General features: G+C 41.8%; 2 protein-coding genes across 2 annotated transcripts in view; one reads left to right on the plus strand and one right to left on the minus strand.

Annotated features, from left to right (window-relative positions):
* The window catches only part of LOC142660517 (uncharacterized), a 479,487-nt gene that overhangs the window by 381,673 nt on the left and 74,303 nt on the right, over positions 1–23,511 (plus strand). The window lies entirely within an intron of this gene.
* LOC142655263 (uncharacterized) overlaps positions 1–23,511 on the minus strand; it is a 96,442-nt gene that overhangs the window by 2,785 nt on the left and 70,146 nt on the right. The window contains 3 exon segments of the mRNA XM_075829227.1: positions 9,106–9,229; positions 9,314–9,487; positions 9,954–10,105. Of these exon segments, the coding sequence (XP_075685342.1) occupies positions 9,106–9,229; positions 9,314–9,487; positions 9,954–10,105 (450 nt within the window).

Below are 23,511 nucleotides of genomic sequence, written 5' to 3' on the forward strand. Positions count from 1 at the left end.
TTCCAGACTTATAAATCTTTCAAAAACACTTTAAATGGACAATAATTTTTTATGAAAAACTTGTGTTAATCTAATAGTATACCTGATATCTAGAAATTTTGCGACTTGCGCTCTTTAAAAAATTTCTGCATTATCCTTGCAATGTCTGTATAAGGTAACTGCCACTAGGTGACTCCTTTTCTATAACTTGTTGTCGACCTGTGGTTGTTCTACAAATTCAGTCCCGTGTTACAGAGAACAGTAGACATGCAGAAAATGGGGATGCCTCTCTCTGCTAAAGCTCCCTGTACTCATAGCCTAGCTGAACTCGCTCATGTATTCCTTGCAGTAGCGTTTTGCATCTGTCTGCTTTGTTAAAGATTTTTTCTGAATTTCCAGCATCTGACTCCGATGTGCACTTTGCCCTAGATATCTAATGTTTGCTGCAAGTATTTCTCAATAATAACTAAAAAGCTGCATGTACAGAGTTCTCACACTAAAAATTTGTCTTTTGCAGAGAATTGCAGGAACTCGTGGCATTATGCCATGACTTTATAAAAAATTGCGGAAATTTGAACAGTTTTGCTTTTATTTGCAAGAATATTCAAAGCACTGAAATGCAGGTACGATATCATAACATTGTCGGGTACTGAGGAGCATGACTATTTGGAGCTATTGATGGCCTATCCTGAGGATAGGCCATCAATTTTTAAGGGCTGGACAACCGTTTAACAAACCTCCCATTTCACTTTCTAAATTCATTATTACTTACCTGTGTTAACATCTTCTGGAATTTCCTCCTCCACTCCACTCTTATACGGTTGATCGCCGATCACCCATTCTTCTTCTGCATCACCCTCCGCTTTCATATTAGTCAGATCATACCCCTGATTTCACATATGTAACAATTCAGTACAATACAGCAGAGAGTGTGAAGAATCTAACAGATCAACATAAGAAACCACCAAAATCTATGACCTCATCTATGACCGCAGGACCAAAAAGGTCCACACACCCCTATATAGTTCTGGTATAGAACTTAGCTTCATCTACCTGATGATTCTCTGGGACATTGTGATTTTCCTCTGGACAATCCTGGGAATACAGAGGACAGGGACATCTCTCCTACTGGATCCATCTGTAGGAATCACACAGTGACTAAATCCATGACTACTGTATATATATATCAGACACTTCCCTCAACACTTCCATGCTTATTGATCAGAGCCGAAATGACAATGTTGTGCTTCTCACCAACAGCGCCGCGGTCCCAGTGCTTTGTATGCCGCAGGCCTATTGTATCGTCCGCGATCGCAGACCTCAGATTTCTATAATCATGCAGATGTCTTCCTCCCCAGAGATGCCAGCACATGCGGCCGTCCTGTCCTGCAGTAACCACTGGGGTGTGCACAAGCTCATTTCTGGCCTTAATGGGCCAGAGAACACACATGTTTTAGATTGACTGATTGCTCCCATGGTCACCATGGACTATAAGAAGGGCCCTGCCCATTCCTTCATTGCCTGAGCGTTGTTGTATTACCCGTGTTAGTCTTTGCAAATGGTCCCTTAGTGTTTTCCAGTTCCCAGTTTTCCTGTTCATGCTACCTGTATCCCGTGCTACCTTGTTCCTGTGCCGTAGAAAGTTGGAGTCGTGTTGTGTCGTATACTACGCCTGCTGTATTTTGCCACGCCTGGTGTCTTCCTGCTGCCAAGGTCCCATCAGAGCTTGCCATCGCTACTGTCTGTATTGCCACAGGTACCCTTATTCGAACAATTGACTTTGCCTTGGTATCCCGTTTGGCCAGCTGCTATCCCGCTACGGCAGGACGGCCCAGTGGGTCCACACCCATCATGACAGTAAGCTCAGGCGATGGACCCGCTGGTCAACCCAAGACCGTGACGACATCACAAGTGATGTGAGTGGATATGAAAAACCTCCGGTCTCGACAGGACCAACTCCTCCAGGCGTTGAACATTATTGCACATCGGCTGGATGTGCAAGCTGCAGTTTCCCCAGCACCTGCTCCTATTGCCTCTGCTGTTTCTCCTACTACACCTCCGGGCAGTACTGACCCTCCGACTACGTGCCCCAGTTGTAGAATGGAATTCTGGAGAGGTTCTCCAGTGGGGTCCAAGTGCCTCAACCGCTGCCTGGGGCACATCCATTTGGCCCAGCCTCCCCAGCCTCAGTCATTGGCAGGATTGCCTTCTCACTATTCAGTTTGCGGATGTTTTTAGCAAGAAGGAGGCGGAGACTCTACCCCCACACCGGGTGTATGGTTGCCCAATTGAACTGATTCCTGACACATCCCTTCCCCGTGGAAGGGTATACCCTCTCTCCTTGCCAGTCAGTCTATGTCCACCTATATTAAGTAGAATTTGGAGAGGGGCTTCATACGAAAATCCTTCTCCCCGGCCGGGTTCTTCTTTATCAAAAAGGACGGATCTCTTCGACCCTGCATCGACTACCGGGGTCTCAACCAGATCAAAATAGATATCCATTGCCAGTGACTTCTGAGCTTTTAGACCACATACGAGGAGCCAAGATTTTTTCTAAACTAGACCTGCGTGGGGCTTACAACCTAGTCCGGATTCGCCATGGTGACGAATAGAAGACGGCATTTAACACCCGAGACGGGCACTATGAATACCTGGTGACGCCCTTCGGTCTGTGTAACGCTCCCATGGTCTTCCAAGAATTTGTTAATTACATCTTCCGTGACCTCCTCTATGTCTGTGTTGTGGTCTATCTTGAGGACATCTTACATTTTTATCCAGACCAAACGACTCATCAGAGACATGTCCGTCAAGTTTTGCTGAGATTAAGGGAGAATCGCCTGTATGCCAAGTTGAGGAAGTGCGTGTTTGAGAGAAATGCTCTACCCTTCCTGGGCTACATCATCTCGGATAAAGGCCTCAAGATGGATCCTGAGAAGGTAAAGGCCGTCCTGGAATGACCACATCCTCAAGGCTTAAAGAGGCTCTGTCACCAGATTTTGCAACCCCTATCTGCTATTGCAGCAGATAGGCGCTGCAATGTAGATTACAGTAACGTTTTTATTTTTAAAAAACGAGCATTTTTGGCCAAGTTATGACCATTTTCGTATTTATGCAAATGAGGCTTGCAAAAGTACAACTGGGCGTGTTGAAAAGTAAAAGTACAACTGGGCGTGTATTATGTGCATACATCGGGGCGTGTTTACTACTTTTACTAGCTGGGCGTTGTGTATAGAAGTGTCATCCACTTCTCTTCACAACGCCCAGCTTCTGGCAGTGCAGCACTGTGACGTCACTCACAGGTCCTGCATCGTGTCGGCACCAGAGGCTACAGTTGATTCTGCAGCAGCATCAGCATTTGCAGGTAAGTAGCTACATCGACTTACCTGCAAACGCCGATGCTGCTGCAGAATCATCTGTAGCCTCTGGTGCCGACACGATGCAGGACCTGTGAGTGACGTCACAGCGTGATCTCTGGAGAACACGGCTGTGTCTGCACTGCCAGAAGCTGGGCGTTGTGAAGAGAAGTGGATGACACTTCTATACACAACGCCCAGCTAGTAAAAGTAGTAAACACGCCCCGATGTATGCACATAATACACGCCCAGTTGTACTTTTACTTTTCAACACGCCCAGTTGTACTTTTGCAAGCCTCATTTGCATAAATACGAAAATGGTCATAACTTGGCCAAAAATGCTCGTTTTTTAAAAATAAAAACGTTACTGTAATCTACATTGCAGCGCCTATCTGCTGCAATAGCAGATAGGGGTTGCAAAATCTGGTGACAGAGCCTCTTTAAGGTCCATACAGCGTTTCCTGGGATTCGCCAATTTTTACCTGCAGTTCATCCCAAACTTCTCACTGGCAGCTCCCATCTCCACCCTCACCAAAAAAGGCATGAACGCCAAGGTGTGGACTCCAGTAGCGGAATCCGCATTTAATAGCCTGAAGAGTGCCTTCACGTCAGCCTCTACCTTCCATCATCCTGATGTATCTCGACAGTTCTGTTACTCTAAACTTTCTCTTCTGCAGAGCGCAACTACTCGATTGGGGATCGGGAGATACTGGCCATCAAATTGGCCCTGGAGGAGTGGAGACATCTACTAGAGGGTGCAGTCCATCCCATCCTGATATTTACTGACCACAAGAACCTCACCTATCTCCAGACGGCCCAATGACTGAACCCCCGTCAAGCCAGGTGGTCGCTGTTCTTTGCCAGGTTCCAGTTTGAGCTCCAGTATCGCCCTGCCGATAAGAATGTGAAGGCCAATGCCTTGGAATTCATTCGAGATAGAGGACAACATGGAGTCTCCACAAACCATCACTGATCCGTCCTGCATTATCTCTGTCAATCCTTTGCAAGTAAGAGACAACCCTCCGGGGAGGACTTTTGAGCGCTTGGCAGACAGAAGAAGAATCCTTCGCTGGGGACACAGTTCTAGACTGGCGGGTCACGTGGGTGTCCATAAAACCCGAGACCTGATTGCCAGTCATTTCTGGTGGCCCACGCTGCCCAAAGACATCATGGACTTTGTCTCGTCCTGCATGGTGCGCGCGGCTAACAAGGTTGCTCACTCCAAGTCTGCTGGCCTGCTCCAGCCACTGCCTGTGCCCAATGCTCCCTGGCAGCATATAGCAATGGACTTTGTTACAGACCTGCCTCCCTCTACTGGATGCAGTGCGGTCAGGGTGGTTGTGGACCGATTCTCGAAGATGGCTCATTTCGTTCCGCTGACCGGTATACCTTCTGCCTTTCGACTGGCCGACGTCTTCATCCAACACATCTTCCGCCTGCATGGCTTACCTCTGCATATCGTGTCGGATCGGGGGCTTCAGTTCACCTCGAAATTTTGGAGAACCCTCTGCAAACTCCTTGATGTAAAGTTGAACTTTTCCTCAGCCTATGATGCCCAGTCCAATGGCCAAGTCGAGAGGATCAAACCAAATCATGGAGAACTATCTACGACACTTCATCTCCAGGCAGCATGATGACTGGGTGCAGCTTTTTCCTTGGCCCGAGTTCTCCTATAACAACCACACAAGTGAGTCTACCGCTTCTACACCGTTCTTTAATGTCTACAGTCAACATCCACGAATTCCTCTCCCTGTGTCAGCTACGTTCCAGGTGCCTACAGCTGACTCTGCATTCAGGGACTTCCTAAAAATCTGTCAGCAAACCTGATCCTTTACTCTGCTGGCGGTCAGCCGCATGAAGCGAAAGGCAGACACAAGGAGAAGAGAGCCTCACCAATTTCTTCTGGGTACCAAGGTCTGGCTGTCCTCATGCAATATCCGGCTGAGGGTGCCGTCGTGCAAATTCGCTCCCAGGTTCCTCGGACCCTTTGAGATCCTCCAGCGGATCAACCCGGTCTCTTATAAGCTTTGGCTGTCCGATATCCTACCCTCAGAATCCCCAACTCCTTTCACGTGTCTCTTCTGAAGCCTGTGGTCCTGAACCGCTACTCTAAGACTCTTAGCCCTGCAGTTGCCCCCAGCGGTTCTGCCGATGTATTTCAGGTAAAGGAGATCTTGGACTTCAAGACGAAAAGCCTTTTACTTGGTGGATTGGAAGGGGTTTGGTCTAGAAGAGAGGTCCTGGGAGTCAGAGGAGAACCGAAACGTCTTCCCTCATTAAGAAGTTCCTCTCAACTTTCTGGCCCCAAGAATAGGGGGCAAACTGTAATGTCCGCGGTCGCAGACTCCTATCATCCTGCAGATGTCTTCCTCCCTAGAGATGCCAGCACATGCGGCCATCCTGTCCTGCAGTGACCACTGGGGTGCGCACTCGATCTAATTCCCGGCCTTAATGGGCCAGAGCACACACGTTTTAGATTGACTGATTGCTCCCATGATCACCCTGGATTAGAAGAAGGGCCCTGCCCCTTCCTTCATTGCCTGAGCTTTGTTGTGTTACCCCTGTTAGACTGCCTTCTACTCCACCATAGTATTCAATTGCATTTGTCTCCTAAGGATGTGAATACACCTGAAATCGCCAGCACACATGGGTCCTATTATTAGAGCCCCGTGCCAACCAAAAGAGTACCAGATTGTTGACCAGGAACAATACTCCCTGCTTATATGGGAAGTCAAAATTTACGAGAGGGAACCCACGGTCAGACAAAGTACTTGTAAGGAAAGCAACTACTCCAAGATTCCTCTCTACAAGGGATGGAAAACCACTGAGGTGTTGGAGGAAGCGCTATAGTTATATACCTCCAAGTTTAATTTCCCTGGTGCTGTGAGTCTATGAGAAGAACTACACTGTCCTCCTCCATATATACATTGATCATCCATAACATTAAAACCACTGACAGGTGAAGTGAAGAACATTGATGATCTCGTGACAATGGCGCCTGACAAAGGGGGGATATTAGACAGGAAGTGAATAGTCAGTTCATTAAGTTAATGTGTTTGAAACATGGAGAAGTATAAAATTACAAAGGACAAATTGGTCAGAGTATCCCCAAAAACTGCCAGTCTTGTGGGGCGTTTCTGGTATGTAAAGGTTCGTACCTACCAAAAGTTCTCCAAAGAAGGACAACCGATGTACCGGCAACAGGGTGATTGGAGGTCAAGACTCAATGTGCGTGAGGAGCTCATCTGGTCCCAACCCACGGAAGGGTTATGTACGACAAATTACTGTAAGGACTCGTTTACACGAGCGTGATATACGTCCGTGCGACGCGCGTGTTTTTCACGCGTGTCGTACGGACCTATATAAAAGTCTATGGGGGCATGCAGACAGTCCGTCAGTTTTGCTCAGCGTGAGTCCGCTGAAAAAAAACTCACGACATGTCCTAAATTTGTGCGCTGTTCGCGCATCACGCACCCATTGAAGGCAATGGGTGTGTGAAAATCATGCGCACCACACGGAAGCACTTCCGTGGGATGCTCGTGATTCGCGCAACAGCAGTCAAAAGTATGTTTGCAAACAGAAAACACCACGTGCTTTTCTGTTCACAAAACATCCAAACGGGGCTGACACACGGAGCTGGTAAGTGCCTTTTGTGCATGCAAAACGCCGCATTTTTTGCGTGCGCAAAATGCACACGCTCGTGTAAACCAGGCCTAAAAGTCACTGCTGGCTATAATAGAAAGGTGTCTGTACATGCAGAGCATCACAGCTTATGGGCTGTGTAGCCGCAGACCAGTCAGGGCGCCCATGCTGACCCCTGTCCACCACCAAAAGTGGCTACAATAGGCAGTATCAGAACTGGGCAATAGAACGTGACGTGGTCCGATAAATCCTGTTTTCTTTTAAATCATGTGAACGGCCTGGTTATGTCACTTACCTGTGGAAGAGATGGCAGCAGGATGCATTATGGGAAGAGAAGCCGGCAGAGGCAGTGTGATGATCTGGGCAATGTTCTGTTGGTCCCGGAATTCATGTAAATGTGACACGTACCACCTACCTAAACACTGTTGCAGACAAGTAACCGTTATGGCAGCGGTATCCCTAACGCCAGTGCCCTCTTTCAGGAGGATAATGCCCCCTGACAAAATGCAAATATTGATCAGGAATGGTTCAAGGAGTTGACTTGGCTCCAAATACCCCAGATCTCAATCCGATCGATTATCTGTGGGATGGTCTGGAGAACAAGTCCGATTCATGGAGCCCGCACCTCACAATTTACAGGACTTGAAAGATCTGCTGCTAACGTCTTGTGCCAGATCTCATGGAGATGTCACATCTCCATGGGTCAGAGCTGTTTTGGCAGCCTGAGGGCGACCTACACAATCTTAGGCAGGTGGTTTTAATGTTATGGCTGATCAGGCTAGACAGAGAGAGACATTTTACATAGTTAGTGGGTTAAACAAGGTCTAAGTCCATCAAGTTTAAACTTTTTAGACTTACAAACCCCAATTCATCCAGAGGAAGACAAAAAATACTTTATAGAGGACTTGTCGGCTCTCCTCACACGTCTATTTGAGTGCATAATTGTATTCCCCGTGAATCAACAATTCTGGAGCATTTTTTCTCAGAACTCTGCACCATCCCGTTCCTGTTATTCCTACTGGAAATGTAAGATTAAATTCAGAAAAGCGTGTTACCATTCCCTTTGGGAAATAGTCGTGTCCCTACACCTTCTGATATTGTCAGCACTGATTGGACATTGTCTATATGGACACGCCCCCAGATGGTAACACACTAGATGTCAAATCATTCATACATTTCTAGGAGGAATAACAGAGGAACAGCACAATAAAAAGTTCTAAGAAAAGGTGATGTATAATTATTAAATTATGGGATATGCAACTATTTAATTTACACAACGAATCCCAGTAGATCCAGAGGAAGGTAAAAAACAATCTTTACACGACAAAGACCCAATTCTACATAAAGTAGAAAATACCTCCCTGCCCCGGCTGACAATCGAACAGATCGCTATTCTACATTACTACCACTGACCCGGTGTATTGTGTCTTAGGGTATGTGCACACACACTAATTATGTCCGTAATTGATGGACGTATTTCGGCCGCAAGTACCGGACCGAACACAGTGCAGGGAGCCGGGCTCCTAGCATCATACTTATGTACGATGCTAGGAGTCCCTGCCTCGCTGCAGGACAACTGTCCCATACTGTAATCATGTTTTCAGTACGAGACAGTTGTCCGGCAGCGAGGCAGGGACTCCTAGCATCGTACATAAGTATGATGCTAGGAGTCCGGCTCCCTGCACTGTGTTCGGTCCGGTACTTGCGGCCGAAATACGTCCGTCAATTACGGACGTAATTAGTGTGTGTGCACATACCCTTACAAAGATATTCAACCCTTTGTTATATCTGGACATGATTGTCATGTCTGCTGTTCCCACATCAGTCGCAGATCAGTCGCTGGTTATATAAGACTATGTTCACAAATGGAAAAATGGTGGCAGAAATTTCTGTGATTGTCCAACTCATCTGATTGTGGTTAGTAAAAGTTCATGTACCTGCTGCAGAAAGAACAACATTCAGTTATATAGAAACTTCTACTACAAATCTGTGACCATTCTCTAGTGCAGCACTGCAGCAAAGCAAGGAACGTGTGATCGGAGATCAGGAATCACATGTCTGTGTATACTGCACATGATGAAATTAACACATACAAAAAAATTTATATATAAATTATATATCTATATCTCACCTTGTGATGTGCGCGGCCAGTAGTTCTCCATCATGACCTCCTCGTACAGATCCTTGTGTCCTTCTAGATACTCCCACTCCTCCATGGAGAAATAGACAGTGACATCCTGACACCTTATAGGAACCTGACACACACAATGATACAGTCATTACCCAGACACCTCCAGTGCTGTTACTGTAGAATTTCCCAGCATTCCCAGCAGTGTCACCTCTCCAGTCAGCAGCTCAGTCATCTTGTAGATCAGTTCTAAGATCTTCTTCTCACGTATCCGGGAGTGAGGGGGAGGCTCTGTGATGGGGCTCTGACTACTGCTCCATCCTCCTGACTCATGGATGATGGGAGTCGTACAGTCACCCGATGTCTTCTTCACTATTGTGTACTCCTGTGTATGGAGAGAGACACTTAGAGAACTGAACACAGTATTCCCCCCTCAGTAGAAAGAGGGAGATTGTGACCCCGCTGTATAGAGCTCTAGCGACCCCACATCTGTAATACTGGAGACCTCATCTACAAAAAGACATTGAGAAAATAGAACGAGGCCAAAACTAAAAAGGAAATAATATTGGGGGGACTAGATGGACCATGTGCTCTCCTCCTGCCGTCATCTCCTATGTTTCTATATAGAGGTCATCCTGATCCTCCTGGTTCCTTGTCATTCTCATTACTCTACAACATTACTATTGCTGCATTGGTGACATGACACATAACTGACCATATTGGTGGCTGATCTTCAGCTTCTTGACGTCACTTTGAAGGTCTGGACGCTGTTATACAGGACACTGGATTCTTCCTATTATGTATTGTCCCTTCCCTATGTGGGACTTGTTCTATAATGTAGAAAAGTTTACCTCTCCGCTCAACAGGTAGATGATCTCCAAGGTGAAGTCTAATATTCTTCTGCTCATCTCATTCTTGTCTTTGGCCATCCTTGGTGGGTCATTCAGAAGGAACGTTGTGGAGGAGAAGATGAGATAACTGGAGGATCTAGTACTGCAGACGTCTTTATGAAGAAAGGAGAAGATGGAAATCATACAGGGGACATCATCATGTGTGACATACAGAACCTCACTTATTGATCATTGAGAGAAATATTTTCTCAGAGCCGTCACCACATGGATTAACCCCTTCCCTACATTCGCCGTATATATACGGCGCACGTTGGATGGGGGAAAACGAGCGAATGTGTCGGTTGTGTGTTGCAGCTAACACTTCAGGGTAACGAGAGGGATCTCAAAAGCGAACGCGGCATTTAAATTACTAGAAACAGGGGGTGGACCCCTGTTACGTTCCAATGGCCCCCCACGCGACGCGATCAGGGGGCACCGTTGGATAGCATGGCAGCCTGAGGGCTTGATGAAGGTCCCCAGGTCCGCTATCATATCGTGCAAGAGATCCAACGATCGCTGGTTAAAGTCTCCTAGGGGGACGAGTAAAAAAAAAAAGTGAAAAACAGTAAAATAAATAAAAAAGTAAAAAAGAGCCCCTTTTCCCATTTTCCCTCAAGCACAATGTAACAAAAAAACAAAACAAATTAACATAACTGGTATCAACGCGTCTGTAAAAGCCTGGACTATTACAATATGTCATTATTTAGTCCGCACCGTGAACGCTGTAAAAAATTTAAACCATCAGAATTGCTATTTTTTGGTCACTTTATCAACAGCAAAAAACAGGAAAAAAAAATATAGCTCGCCCAGCAAAAAAAAAAAAAAAAAGCCCTCATATCGCTCAGTCAACAGAAAAAGAAAAAAAAACTTATGCCTCTCAGAATGTGGTGACAAAACTCAAATTTTATTTTTAACAATCAATTTTTTTTTCTTGTAAAAGTAGCAAAACATAATAAAAACCTAAATAAATTTGGTATCGCTGTAATCGTATTGAAGCGCAGAAGAAAGTTAACATGCCGTTTTTACCACACGCTGAACACGTAACGACTAAACTCCCCAAAAGATTAAGGAATCGCTATTTTTCTCCTATTCCATCTCACAAATAGTTTTTTTTCCAGTTTCCCACTACATTATACGGCAATTTTGATGGAAAAATAAAAGAGTTATGGCTTTTGGAAGGTGAGGAAGGGGCGACGAAAGTTAAAATCCGAAAAATGGCTGCGGCGGGAAAGGGTTAAAAGGGTATTCCCAACACGAACATTTCTCCCCAGGATATGCCAGAAACGTCGGATAGATGCGGCTCCACCTCTGGCCGTGCTCGGCTGTTTCTGGAACTCCTATACAAGACAATGAAGAGAGTCGTGCACATGTGTGGTCACCTCTCCATTCATTCTTCAACTGGATGTAGTCATCACCTCACCAGGCGGGTCGGGGGACCCCCGTTTTCCACATAGAGATGGAACCCCATATATCAAACACTTGCAACATATCTCTCAGGTGAGAAGAGTAAAATGAAGACATCCCCCCCCCCCCCCCCCCCCAGGCAATGAAGACCTGATTCCTGACAACCTGACACATGGCGGATACTGGGGAGACTTTGCTGACATCTCACAAGACGTGGTGCACACTATGCAGCCAGTGTTTGATATAAACTGTGAGGTTCTGCAGCAGCTGAGGTGACATTATATATAAAGGAAACATGCAGTGTGATTTCTTATCATCATGTTATAGCGCAGGTGGAGCGGAGCAGAGTGATACATTGTTTTGTGGGATAAGATTCTGTATAAACTTGTATTTTACTAATTTAACCCCTTCCTGCACAGAACATTTACCGCTCAGGAGTTGTTCACAGGCTATAGGGAAGTCCGGACACCTGCTGCAAAGGCTGGAGATCTGAGAGAACTACGATTATAACCGTTTCACCCCTTCGATGCTGCGGTCAATAGTGACTGAGGCATCTAAGTGTTTGGGGGGGGGGGGTCTCCTCTGTAAGTTCATCCTCGCCTCAAGATTGTGGACTAATGATGAGTCGTCAATTTCAATTTTGTAGAGAGGAAAAAATAACTTCACCTTACATAATGTTTTATTATGGATTTTTTTTAAACTATAAATAATTGTTATCACCCCAAAAATAATGACCGGACTTATGAATTACGATGTTTTACGACTTCTTTCAGCGTGAAGTTTAAGGAGTTTAGAAACATTATTGTAAAGTGTCTTCCCATTTGCGGTCAGGACCGGATGACATTATTCGGGATGGTGTAAGAATTATTCCAGAGAGACCCCAACACGAGGACAACGTCTCCCCCGAGTTTATGTGAGGGTGAAATACGGAGTCAGACTTGTCTCACCACTGAAGGTTATTTCCACCGTGGCCATAAAAAGCCGATCCTGGAATTACAACAAAGCTACAAATAGTTCTTCGTCTTGTACAGATAACGGGGTCACTAGTAAGACAGATATAGATTATAACACATCACGTCATTTATCTCATCCGCTCTCTACAATGTCAGGTTCAATATGTCGGTTGTACAACATTCATGGTGCGAATACATAAACCTCTTCTAGACCGTACCAAGAAAGTCGCCAGTAATCCATCAGTCATGTCCAAACACGGCCATCCCCATGACAACACTGAATGTCATGGTGCGGGAGAGAAGTATGGGGAAGGTTTACAGAATGGGCGATTTTACGAAAAAAACAAATCTAGATTATTTTCAACCCTATAGACGATTTTCGATTTTAATCTCGATTTTATTATTTTTAGGAGTAATTAACCCCTTAGTGACCAGCCTATTTTTTGCCTTCATTACCAAGCTAGTTTTTACGTTTTTAAACCGTCTCATTCAATGAGCTATAACTTTTTTATTTTTGCGTCGACATAGCTGTGTAAGATCTTGTTTTTTGCGGGACAAGTTGCATTTTTTAATAGCACCATTTTGGGTTACATATAATTTATTAACGTTTATTAATATTTTTTAAGGGGGGACGAAAAATCAACAGCAATTTCGCCACTCTTTTTTGTGTCCTAAACTTACACCGTTTACCGTATTGTATAAATAACACAATAACTTTATTCAGCGGGTTGTTACGATTGCAACGATACCAAATTTATATACAATCGAAGAAAGGAACTGCAGCACTCAAGTTAATCTAAAGAAGTGTATTTGATTTATTCACCAATCATAAAAACACTTGCAACGTTTCAACTCATGAATGGGTCTTTATCAAGCGCACCAAATGTATCGTTTTCTTATGTTTTACTACTTTTACACAGTAAAAACCCTTTTTTTTTCAAAATTATTTGTTTTTGTGTCTCCATATTTAAAGAGCCATAACTTTTTATATTTTTCGGTTGATGCAGTTGTATGAGGGCTTTTTTTTGCGGGACAACTTGTATTTTTTATAGGTACCATTTTGGAGTACACGTAACTTTTTGATCACTTTTTATCAGATATTTTTAAGGCAGGTTTCACAGAAAACAGCAATTTTTGCATTGTTTGTTATTTTATTTTTTACGGCGTTCGCCGAGCGGATTAAATAATGTAATAACTTTATAGTTGGGGTCGTTACGGATGTGGCAAAACCAAATATGTGTAACTTTTTTTTTTGTAACCCCTTAACGCCCTGTGACGTACTATTACGTCACGGGCGGTGGACTGTTAACGCGAACTGACGTACTATTACTTCATCATGTTAACAGACACAGTTCTGCAGACACAGTTTTAAAGAAGTGACAGCTTAACGATACCACTTCTTCAAGGCCAGGACCAGGGCTAGCCTCCGATCCGCCGATTAACCCCTTAGATGCAGCCCTCAAAACCGAGCGCTGCATCTATGGTGTTTACAAGCAGATCGGAACTCTGCAATGAAATTGCGGGGTTTCCGATGACTGCTCCGGCAGACCGGAAGCCTAGCAATGGCCTCCTGTCTGCCTAGAACAGACGCCTGCTAGGTCCCGCCCAGAAGCTGAGCCTGCGACATCAGCCGCTGGTGTCAGCTGTATGCTACAGCTGACAACATGTTGTAACGGCAGGGAACGGAGTTAGCTCCGATCTCTGCCATTAACCACTTATATGCCACGATCAAAAGCGATCGCGGCATCTTAGTGGTTTGTAGAGATCGGCATCAACACGACGTGATCGTGACAAAGCCGATCCTTGCTATGGCAACCGGAGGCCTAATAATGGCGTCCTGGTCTGCCACGTACAATAGCCCATTAGGGGTAGGCCCCGCCCACAGACGGGACCTAATAGGCTTGGAGTCAGAGAATGACTGTCAGATCTAATGCATTGCACTACGTTGGTAGTGCAATGCATTAGAGTAAAGGTCAGAGGTGCAGGCCCTCAAGTCCTTTAGTGGGACAACAAACAAAAGTTGAAAAAAGTTGAATATAAGTGTAAAAACAAAAGTTTCAAGTTAATAAAAACAAACACTGACTTTTTTCCTATAATAAGCCTTTTATTATACACTCTACAGAGTGCACAAACAGCAGTTTACGTCCACATATTGTGCACTAAAATGGCATATCGGCGGAAAATGTAAATTTTCACTTTGCACCATCCGCTACGCATTAATTACTGATGGAAGAACACCTGTGGGGGCAAAATGCTCACTACACCCCTTAAAATGTCTCAAGGGGTGTCGATTCCAAAATGGGGGTCACTACTTGGGGGTTTGTTTTACAATTTGACCTTGGAGACCTGCAATTGTGGTCCAATGCTGTGAAAATCACCAAAATAGACCTCAAATGCGCATGTTGCTCTTCACTTCTGAGCTCTGTAAAATGTCCAGGCAAATGTTAAATGCCTTGAGTGGTGTAGTTTCCAAAATGGGGTCACTTCTTGGGGGCTTCTACTGTACTCTGGTACCTTAGGGTTTTGCAAATGCAACATGGCGCCCAGAAACCAATCCAGCAAAATCTGCATGCCAAATAGCGCTCCTGCCATTCTGAGCCCTGCCGTTTGTCCAAACAGCAGTTTATGACCACATGTGGGGTATTTCCGTACTCTGGAGAAATTGCTTTACAAAAGTTGGGGTTCTTTTTCTCCTTTTATCCCTGAGTACATAAAAACATTCAACTTTTTAGTGAAAAAAATGTTGATATTAATTTTTACGGCCTAATTCCAATAAATTCTGCAAAAGACCAATGCTTACTATACCCCTAGAAAGATTCCTTAAGGGGTGTAGTTTCCCAAAAGGGGTCACTTTTGGGGATTTCCTACTATTTTAGTCCTGCAGGCACTTTGCAAAAGTGACATGTCACCCGAAAACCATTTGAGCTCCAAATGGTGATCCTTCCCTTTTGACCCCTGCCGTGTGTCCAAACAGCAGTTTATGGCCACTTATGGGGTATTGCCGTAATCGAGAGAAATTGGTTTTCAAATGTTGGGGTGCTTTTTCTCCTTTATGCCTTGTAAAAATTGAAAATATCAACTTTTTCTTAGAAAAAATGTTGATTTTCATTTTCCCAGCCTAATTCCACTAAAGTCAGCAGAAAACCTGTGGGGTCAAAATGCTCACTATACACCTCGATAAATTTCTTGAAGGGTGTAGTTTCCCAATAGGGTCACTTTTAGGGGGTTTCCACTGATTTCATCCCTCAGGAACTTTGCTAATGCGACATGGCACCCAAAAAATCATTGCAGCAAAGCTTGAGCTCAAAAAGCCAAATGGTGTTCCTTCCTTTCTAATCGCTGCCGTGTGTCCAAACAGCAGTTTATCACCACATATGGGGTATTTCCGTAATCGGGGAAAATTGCTTTTCAAATGTTGGGTAGTTTTTTTTCTCCTTTATGCCTTGTAAAAATTAAACATTTCTACGATATATTCGAAATAATGTATATTTTAATTTTCACGGCTTCATTCCACTAAATTTAGTAAAAAAAACTGTGGGTCAAAATGTTCACTATACCCCTTGATAAATTCCTTGAGGGGTGTAGTTTGCGAAATGGTGTATTTTTGGGGTGTTTTCACTGTTTTGGTATCACAAGACCTCTTCCAACCGGGTATGGTGCTAAAATATATTCGAGTAAAAAGAAGGCCCCAAAATCCTCTAGGTGCGCCTTTGCTTCGGAGGTCTGTATTTCAGCGAATTGGGACACTAGGGCCACATGTGGGATATTTCTAAATACTGCAGAATGTGGGCAATAAATATTAAGCTGCGTTTCTCTGGTAAAACCTTCTGTGTTACAGAAAAAAAGGATTCAAAATGTAAAAAAATTAAATTTGTACATTTCATCCCTACTTTGCGGCAATTTTTTGTGAAACGCCGAAAGGGTTAATAAACTTCCTAAATGCTGTTCTAAATACTTTGAGGGGTTCAGTTTTTAAAATGGGGTGATTTATGGGGATTTGCATTGTATGGGCACCTCAAAACCACTACACAACTGAACTCATCCCTGTAAAAACAGTCTTTTGACATTTTCTTGAAAATGTGAGAAATTTCTGCTAAAGTTCTAAGCCTAAGGATGTTCAAAAAATGATGCCAATCTAAAGTAGACATATGGGAAATGTTAATTAGCATTTAATTTGTGCGATATTACCATCTCTCTGAGGGTATGTTCACACGCAGTGACCAAAAACGTCTGAAAATACGGAGCTGTTTTCAGGGGAAAACAGCTCCTGATTTTCAGACGTTTTTGTAGCAACTCGCGTTTTTCGCTGCGTATTTTACAGACGTTATTGGAGCAGTTTTTCAATGGAGTCAATGAAAAACCGCTCCAAAAACGTCCAAAGAAGTGATATGCACTTCTTTTTCGCGGGCGTCTTTTTACGCGCCGTATTTTGACAGCGACGAGTACAATTACACCCCGTGGGAACAGAACACCGTAAAACCCATTGAAAGCAATGGGCAGATGTTTGTTGGCGTAATGAAGCCGTTTTTTCAGGCGTAATTCGAGGCGTAAAACGCCCGAATTACGTCTAAAAACACGGCATGTGAACATACCCTTACAAGCAGATACATTTAAATTTAGAAAAATGCACATTTTTGGTGTTTATCACAATAGAATACAGAATGTATAAACAAAATATTACCACCAACTTAAAGTATAATGTGTCACGAGAAAACAATCTCAGAATCGCTTAGATAGATATAAGCATTCCAGAGTTATTAGCACATAAAGTGACACGTCAGGTTTTAAAAATGGGGCTTTGTCCTGAACGTGCCAACTAGTCCATGTCCTTAAGGGGTTAATAATAAAGCATTTTGTAAGGGGAAAAAAAGTGGATTTTTGATTTTTTTTTCACTTTGTATTTTTATTTATTTAATATAAAATTTATTAAACTTATTTTTCGTTTTTTACTAGTCCCATTAGGGAACTTCACTATGCGATCATCCGATCGCTTTTATAATACACTGCAATACTTCTGTATTGCAGCGTATTCCTACCTGTCCGTGTAAAACGGACAGCTATCTGTTAGGCCATGCTTCTGGCATGGCCTAGCAGGCATTAACTACAGGCAGACCTGGGGGCCTTTATAGGCCCCTGGCTGCCATAGAAGACATAGGGACCCTTTGATCTTATCACGGGGTGCTGGTGGGATGAGAGAGGGAGCTCCCTCCCTCCAATACCACTCAGATGAGACGATCGCTATTTTGCGCCGCATCTGCGGGGTCAAACAGGTGAGATGGATACTTAATTCTATATCGCCCGTTCGAGCAGGTCCGCTCCCAGCCCTCAGTTACCAGAGGTAGCTGGGGGCAGGGAGATTTAACTGCTCATCTCGGCGTTTATTCCTACGCAGCACCGTAAAAAGGAAATGGCTTTGAATAAAGCCCGAAAGTTGTCACCGTAATAACACTAATGGGCGGTCACTAACGGGTTAAGGAATTACAGTGCATGCATTTCCCTTATCTAAAAAATACCAAGACACAAAACTTTTACATTAGGGAATTGCAGCCACATCTATTCTATAATATACACCGATTATCAGGATTGTCTCTCTCACACATAGCACCAGGGACAATCCTGATAATCAGTATATTATATAAGTGATCACACATAGCACCAGGGACAATCCTGATAATCCGTATATATTATATAAGTGATCACACATAGCACCAGAGACAATCCTGATAATCAGTGTATATTATATAAGTGATCACACATAGCACCAGGGACAATCCTGATAATCAGTGTATATTATATAAGTGATCACACATAGCACCAGGGACAATCCTGATAATCAGTATATATTATATAAGTGATCACACATAGCACCTAAGGGACAATCCTGATAATCAGTATATATTATATAAGTGATCACACATATCACCAGGGACAATCCTGATAATCAGTGTATATTATATAAGTGATCACACATAGCACCTAAGGGACAATCCTGATAATCAGTATATATTATATAAGTGATCACACATATCACCAGGGACAATCCTGATAATCAGTGTATATTATATAAGTGATCACACATATCACCTAAGGGACAATCCTGATAATCAGTGTATATTATATAAGTGATCACACATAGCACCAGAGACAATCCTGATAATCAGTGTATATTATATAAGTGATCACACATATCACCAGGGACAATCCTGATAATCAGTATATATTATATAAGTGATCACACATAGCACCAGGGACAATCCTGATAATCCGTATATATTATATAAGTGATCACACATAGCACCAGGGACAATCCTGATAATCAGTATATATTATATAAGTGATCACACATAGCACCAGGGACAATCCTGATAATCAGTATATTATATAAGTGATCACACATAGCACCAGGGACAATCCTGATAATCAGTATATATTATATAAGTGATCACACATAGCACCAGAGACAATCCTGATAATCAGTGTATATTATATAAGTGATCACACATAGCACCAGGGACAATCCTGATAATCAGTGTATATTATATAAGTGATCACACATAGCACCAGGGACAATCCTGATAATCAGTATATATTATATAAGTGATCACACATAGCACCAGGGACAATCCTGATAATCAGTATATATTATATAAGTGATCACACATAGCACCAGGGACAATCCTGATAATCAGTATATATTATATAAGTGATCACACATATCACCAGGGACAATCCTGATAATCAGTATATATTATATAAGTGATCACACATAGTACCAGGGACAATCCTGATAATCAGTGTATATTATATAAGTGATCACACATAGCACCAGAGACAGTCCTGATAATCAGTATATATTATATAAGTGATCACACATAGCACCAGAGACAATCCTGATAATCAGTGTATATTATATAAGTGATCACACATAGCACCAGGGACAATCCTGATAATCAGTATATATTATATAAGTGATCACACATAGCACCAGAGACAATCCTGATAATCAGTATATATTATATAAGTGATCACACATATCACCAGGGACAATCCTGATAATCAGTGTATATTATATAAGTGATCACACATAGCACCTAAGGGACAATCCTGATAATCAGTATATATTATATAAGTGATCACACATAGCACCAGGGACAATCCTGATAATCAGTGTATATTATATAAGTGATCACACATAGCACCAGGGAAAATCCTGATAATCAGTGTATATTATATAAGTGATCACACATAGCACCAGGGACAATCCTGATAATCAGTATATATTATATAAGTGATCACACATAGCACCAGGGACAATCCTGATAATCAGTATATATTATATAAGTGATCACACATAGCACCAGGGACAATCCTGATAATCAGTGTATATTATATAATTGATCACACATAACACCAGGGACAATCCTGATAATCAGTATATATTATATAAGTGATCACACATAGTACCAGGGACAATCCTGATAATCAGTATATATTATATAAGTGATCACACATAGCACCAGGGACAATCCTGATAATCAGTATATATTATATAAGTGATCACACATAGCACCAGAGACAATCCTGATAATCAGTATATTATATAAGTGATCACACATAGCACCAGGGACAATCCTGATAATCAGTATATATTATATAAGTGATCACACATAGCACCAGGGACATCCTGATAATCAGTATATATTATATAAGTGATCACACATAGCACCAGGGACAATCCTGATAATCAGTATATATTATATAAGTGATCACACATAGCACCAGAGACAATCCTGATAATCAGTATATATTATATAAGTGATCACATATAGCACCAGAGACAATCCTGATAATCAGTGTATATTATATAAGTGATCACACATAGCACCAGGGACAATCCTGATAATCAGTGTATATTATATAAGTGATCACACATAGCACCAGGGACAATCCTGATAATCAGTATATATTATATAAGTGATCACACATAGCACCTAAGGGACAATCCTGATAATCAGTATATATTATATAAGTGATCACACATATCACCAGGGACAATCCTGATAATCAGTGTATATTATATAAGTGATCACACATAGCACCTAAGGGACAATCCTGATAATCAGTATATATTATATAAGTGATCACACATATCACCAGGGACAATCCTGATAATCAGTGTATATTATATAAGTGATCACACATATCACCTAAGGGACAATCCTGATAATCAGTGTATATTATATAAGTGATCACACATAGCACCAGAGACAATCCTGATAATCAGTGTATATTATATAAGTGATCACACATATCACCAGGGACAATCCTGATAATCAGTATATATTATATAAGTGATCACACATAGCACCAGGGACAATCCTGATAATCCGTATATATTATATAAGTGATCACACATAGCACCAGGGACAATCCTGATAATCAGTATATATTATATAAGTGATCACACATAGCACCAGGGACAATCCTGATAATCAGTATATTATATAAGTGATCACACATAGCACCAGGGACAATCCTGATAATCAGTATATATTATATAAGTGATCACACATAGCACCAGAGACAATCCTGATAATCAGTGTATATTATATAAGTGATCACACATAGCACCAGGGACAATCCTGATAATCAGTGTATATTATATAAGTGATCACACATAGCACCAGGGACAATCCTGATAATCAGTATATATTATATAAGTGATCACACATAGCACCAGGGACAATCCTGATAATCAGTATATATTATATAAGTGATCACACATAGCACCAGGGACAATCCTGATAATCAGTATATATTATATAAGTGATCACACATATCACCAGGGACAATCCTGATAATCAGTATATATTATATAAGTGATCACACATAGTACCAGGGACAATCCTGATAATCAGTGTATATTATATAAGTGATCACACATAGCACCAGAGACAGTCCTGATAATCAGTATATATTATATAAGTGATCACACATAGCACCAGAGACAATCCTGATAATCAGTGTATATTATATAAGTGATCACACATAGCACCAGGGACAATCCTGATAATCAGTATATATTATATAAGTGATCACACATAGCACCAGAGACAATCCTGATAATCAGTATATATTATATAAGTGATCACACATATCACCAGGGACAATCCTGATAATCAGTGTATATTATATAAGTGATCACACATAGCACCTAAGGGACAATCCTGATAATCAGTATATATTATATAAGTGATCACACATAGCACCAGGGACAATCCTGATAATCAGTGTATATTATATAAGTGATCACACATAGCACCAGGGAAAATCCTGATAATCAGTGTATATTATATAAGTGATCACACATAGCACCAGGGACAATCCTGATAATCAGTATATATTATATAAGTGATCACACATAGCACCAGGGACAATCCTGATAATCAGTATATATTATATAAGTGATCACACATAGCACCAGGGACAATCCTGATAATCAGTGTATATTATATAATTGATCACACATAACACCAGGGACAATCCTGATAATCAGTATATATTATATAAGTGATCACACATAGTACCAGGGACAATCCTGATAATCAGTATATATTATATAAGTGATCACACATAGCACCAGGGACAATCCTGATAATCAGTATATATTATATAAGTGATCACACATAGCACCAGAGACAATCCTGATAATCAGTATATTATATAAGTGATCACACATAGCACCAGGGACAATCCTGATAATCAGTATATATTATATAAGTGATCACACATAGCACCAGGGACATCCTGATAATCAGTATATATTATATAAGTGATCACACATAGCACCAGGGACAATCCTGATAATCAGTATATATTATATAAGTGATCACACATAGCACCTAAGGGACAATCCTGATAATCAGTATATATTATATAAGTGATCACACATAGCACCAGGGACCATCCTGATAATCAGTGTATATTATATAAGTGATCACACATAGCACCAGGGACAATCCTGATAATCAGTATATATTATATAAGTGATCACACATAGCACCAGGTACAATCCTGATAATCAGTATATATTATATAAGTGATCACACATAACACCAGGGACAATCCTGATAATCAGTATATATTATATAAGTGATCACACATAGTACCAGGGACAATCCTGATAATCAGTATATATTATATAAGTGATCACACATAGCACCAGGGACAATCCTGATAATCAGTATATATTATATAAGTGATCACACATAGCACCAGGGACAATCCTGATAATCAGTGAATATTATATAAGTGATCACACATAGCACCAGGGACCATCCTGATAATCAGTGTATATTATATAAGTAATCACACATAGCACCAGGGACAATCCTGATAATCAGTGTATATTATATAAGTGATCACACATAGCACCAGAGACAATCCTGGTAATCAGTATATATTATATAAGTGATCACACATAGCACCAGAGACCATCCTGATAATCCGTATATATTATATAAGTGATCACACATAGTACCAGGGACAATCCTGATAATCAGTATATATTATATAAGTGATCACACATAGCACCAGGGACCATCCTGATAATCAGTATATATTATATAAGTGATCACACATAGCACCAGGGACCATCCTGATAATCAGTGTATATTATATAAGTGATCACACATATCACCAGGGACAATCCTGATAATCAGTGTATATTATATAAGTGATCACACATAGCACCAGGGACAATCCTGATAATCAGTATATATTATATAAGTGATCACACATAGCACCAGGGACAATCCTGATAATCAGTGTATATTATATAAGTGATCACACATAGCACCAGGGACAATCCTGATAATCCGTATATATTATATAAGTGATCACACATAGCACCAGGGACAATCCTGATAATCAGTATATATTATATAAGTGATCACACATAGCACCAGGGACAATCCTGATAATCAGTATATATTATATAAGTGATCACACATAGCACCAGGGACAATCCTGATAATCAGTATATATTATATAAGTGATCACACATAGCACCAGGGACAATCCTGATAATCAGTGTATATTATATAAGTGATCACACATAGCACCAGGTACAATCCTGATAATCAGTATATAATATATAAGTG

Source organism: Rhinoderma darwinii, chromosome 1 (genome assembly GCF_050947455.1).
Source record: "Rhinoderma darwinii isolate aRhiDar2 chromosome 1, aRhiDar2.hap1, whole genome shotgun sequence".
Lineage (NCBI taxonomy): Eukaryota > Metazoa > Chordata > Amphibia > Anura > Rhinodermatidae > Rhinoderma > Rhinoderma darwinii.